Raw genomic sequence first — 2,130 nt, forward strand, 5'->3', positions numbered from 1 at the left:
GTTCCATGGTCACCAGCAGTAGCTCAGTGTGTTTAAAGGAGAGATTATGGTTGTTTCCCCCATTCCTTACTTCATCAGCGCGTATTTGTGAGAGTTCTAATGTGGTCTGCTCCTCTTATTTCTCAACGGGAAGTTGCTTTTTGCTACTTTCCCGAATCAGCGGGTGGTTGGAGTATTCCCTATTTAGTCTCTACTTCTTTTTTTTCACTAATTGTTTCAATATATAATTATAATATAATTTTTTAATTAATTATCTTTTGTTATTTTTATTTCCAGGCCACTGCTCAGATGGTGGAGAAGCTGAAGATGTTCATTGACAGCAACGCCACTCTTGACCTGGCTCAGGAGTCAGACGCTGTGCTCTGCTTCTTGCACTATCAGGTGACTGTGGGCGCCACACAGTTGGGATACCCCCTGGGGCAGTGCCACTGACTGAAGTGCCTTTAGGCCATTCCCAAAAGGGAGACATAAACATCTCAGAGTTCTTATGCACAGTAGAATTGTAATTGTAAATGGGCTGATTCATCAATGTCATGCTCATAGCTGTGCCTGAACTGCAACAGGGAACTGCTGCTTTTTCTTTCCTAAGCCTAATGACGATAGTGATATCGTCATTTTTCCTCTACTTCTTTTGTATGTTTGTCACACTCTTGTGACCCGCTATTTCCGGGATGCCTTGATAGTCGAAGCAGACTTTGTGCTATTGAAGCTAAATAGGTGAGCAAAGTAAGTCTGATAATCTGTAAGGACTTCTCTGTTGATATCCACCCCTTGGCGCTGATATGACGTTATGCAGTTGCTAGCACCGTAAAACCTCTACTAAAACAAAAGCAAAACACAGTTGGGGGCGCTCCATTAGCTCAGTTGGTATCATGCAGTACTACATCTTGAATGGCTTGGGAACGGGTTCAATTCAAATACAAGACTTGGCGATCTTGAGCTCGGGTCGTTTTGTGGAGTTTTCAAGGATCTCAACCCATCTGGCTCAGTCCTATCTTTGGGTCCTGTCCAAGACTGATGTTAAATTTGAAGGTCCTGCTCTTAAATAACCTTACAGTGTTGAAAGGGGCGTCAAACCTATGTAATGAAATGGTGACCAGAAGCACCATTCAGTCTGTGTTTTTAAAACTTGCCTTAAGCTTGATGGATGATGACGTTACATTCAGAGGTTTCGCCTCACCTCTGAGACAGCCTTACTCTGTTGGGTAAAAGTAAACTAGAGCTCTTCATATGGAATTTACTCTACCTGTTATGCACATTTGAGGCCTGCACTCTCAGTAAGGCCATCTGGATCACCATGGCATTGTGTGCAGAAGACTTTCTTATTTTTAAGAATGTTCTAGGGGTGCGAACTTTACTAACTTTAAATCAGTGTTGAAAAGGAGTTTAATCAGTAGTTACCAATTTTTAAAAACTTTTAAAAAATGAAATCATATCTACCTAACTGGGCGTGTATGATATTGTACAGGCAGTTGGTGGGTCGTACTCCTTTTTTTTCCCCTCTGCTCCTCTACTATTTTTGCCAGTCTTTCTTATTCCTGACATGAAATGATGGTCATTTGGTTGATCTACTTTTTTAAAAACTCTTACTAAACTTCAAACATGTGGGTGGTTGACAAGTGCTCAGGTGTGGTTTGCTCCTTCTTTCCAAGCAAACATTTGTCATCCTTATCTTTCCTTTTTCTTTATAACCTTATGCAGTTGCAATCTCCGTAAAACTCTTACTAGACTATCTCTCATTCTTCTTTTCTTTAGATGTTGCTCTCTAGTAACACCTCTAATCTTCGACACCTGTATGACCTAATTGTGTAGCAAGTGACATGATAGTTGTACCCAAACAAAAAAACCCCACTGAAATCTCAAACACTAATTGGGCGCGTATGTTTTTATCAGGTTCTGGAGCTGGCACGGGACTGCCTGAACAAAGCAGCCGAGAAGACAGTGACCAAGACCTACTTCTACGAGATGCTGGACAATCTGGAGAGACTGCTACAGGATGTGAGTCCCAAAGACAGATGGCGTGCAGTCTTTGTCTGCTTGTATTTTTTTTATCTGCTGCCTGTTCGTGTATGTGTTCATGTGGGTGGTTTAAGGGTGTCAAAAGTAGTAGGTCCTTCTTCTTTTCTTTGC

At 41.6% G+C, this 2,130-nt stretch overlaps 1 protein-coding gene across 1 annotated transcript in view; it reads left to right on the top strand.

Moving 5' to 3' along the window:
* The window catches only part of LOC101853480 (microtubule-associated serine/threonine-protein kinase 3), a gene marked incomplete in the record, with an annotated part of 165,506 nt that overhangs the window by 135,181 nt on the left and 28,195 nt on the right, over window positions 1–2,130 (top strand). Inside the window, 2 exon segments of the mRNA XM_035971580.1 lie at window positions 277–381; window positions 1,894–1,989. Coding sequence (XP_035827473.1) covers window positions 277–381; window positions 1,894–1,989 — 201 coding nt within the window.

This window comes from Aplysia californica, unplaced genomic scaffold, assembly GCF_000002075.1.
Source record: "Aplysia californica isolate F4 #8 unplaced genomic scaffold, AplCal3.0 scaffold00465, whole genome shotgun sequence".
NCBI classification, from domain to species: domain Eukaryota; kingdom Metazoa; phylum Mollusca; class Gastropoda; order Aplysiida; family Aplysiidae; genus Aplysia; species Aplysia californica.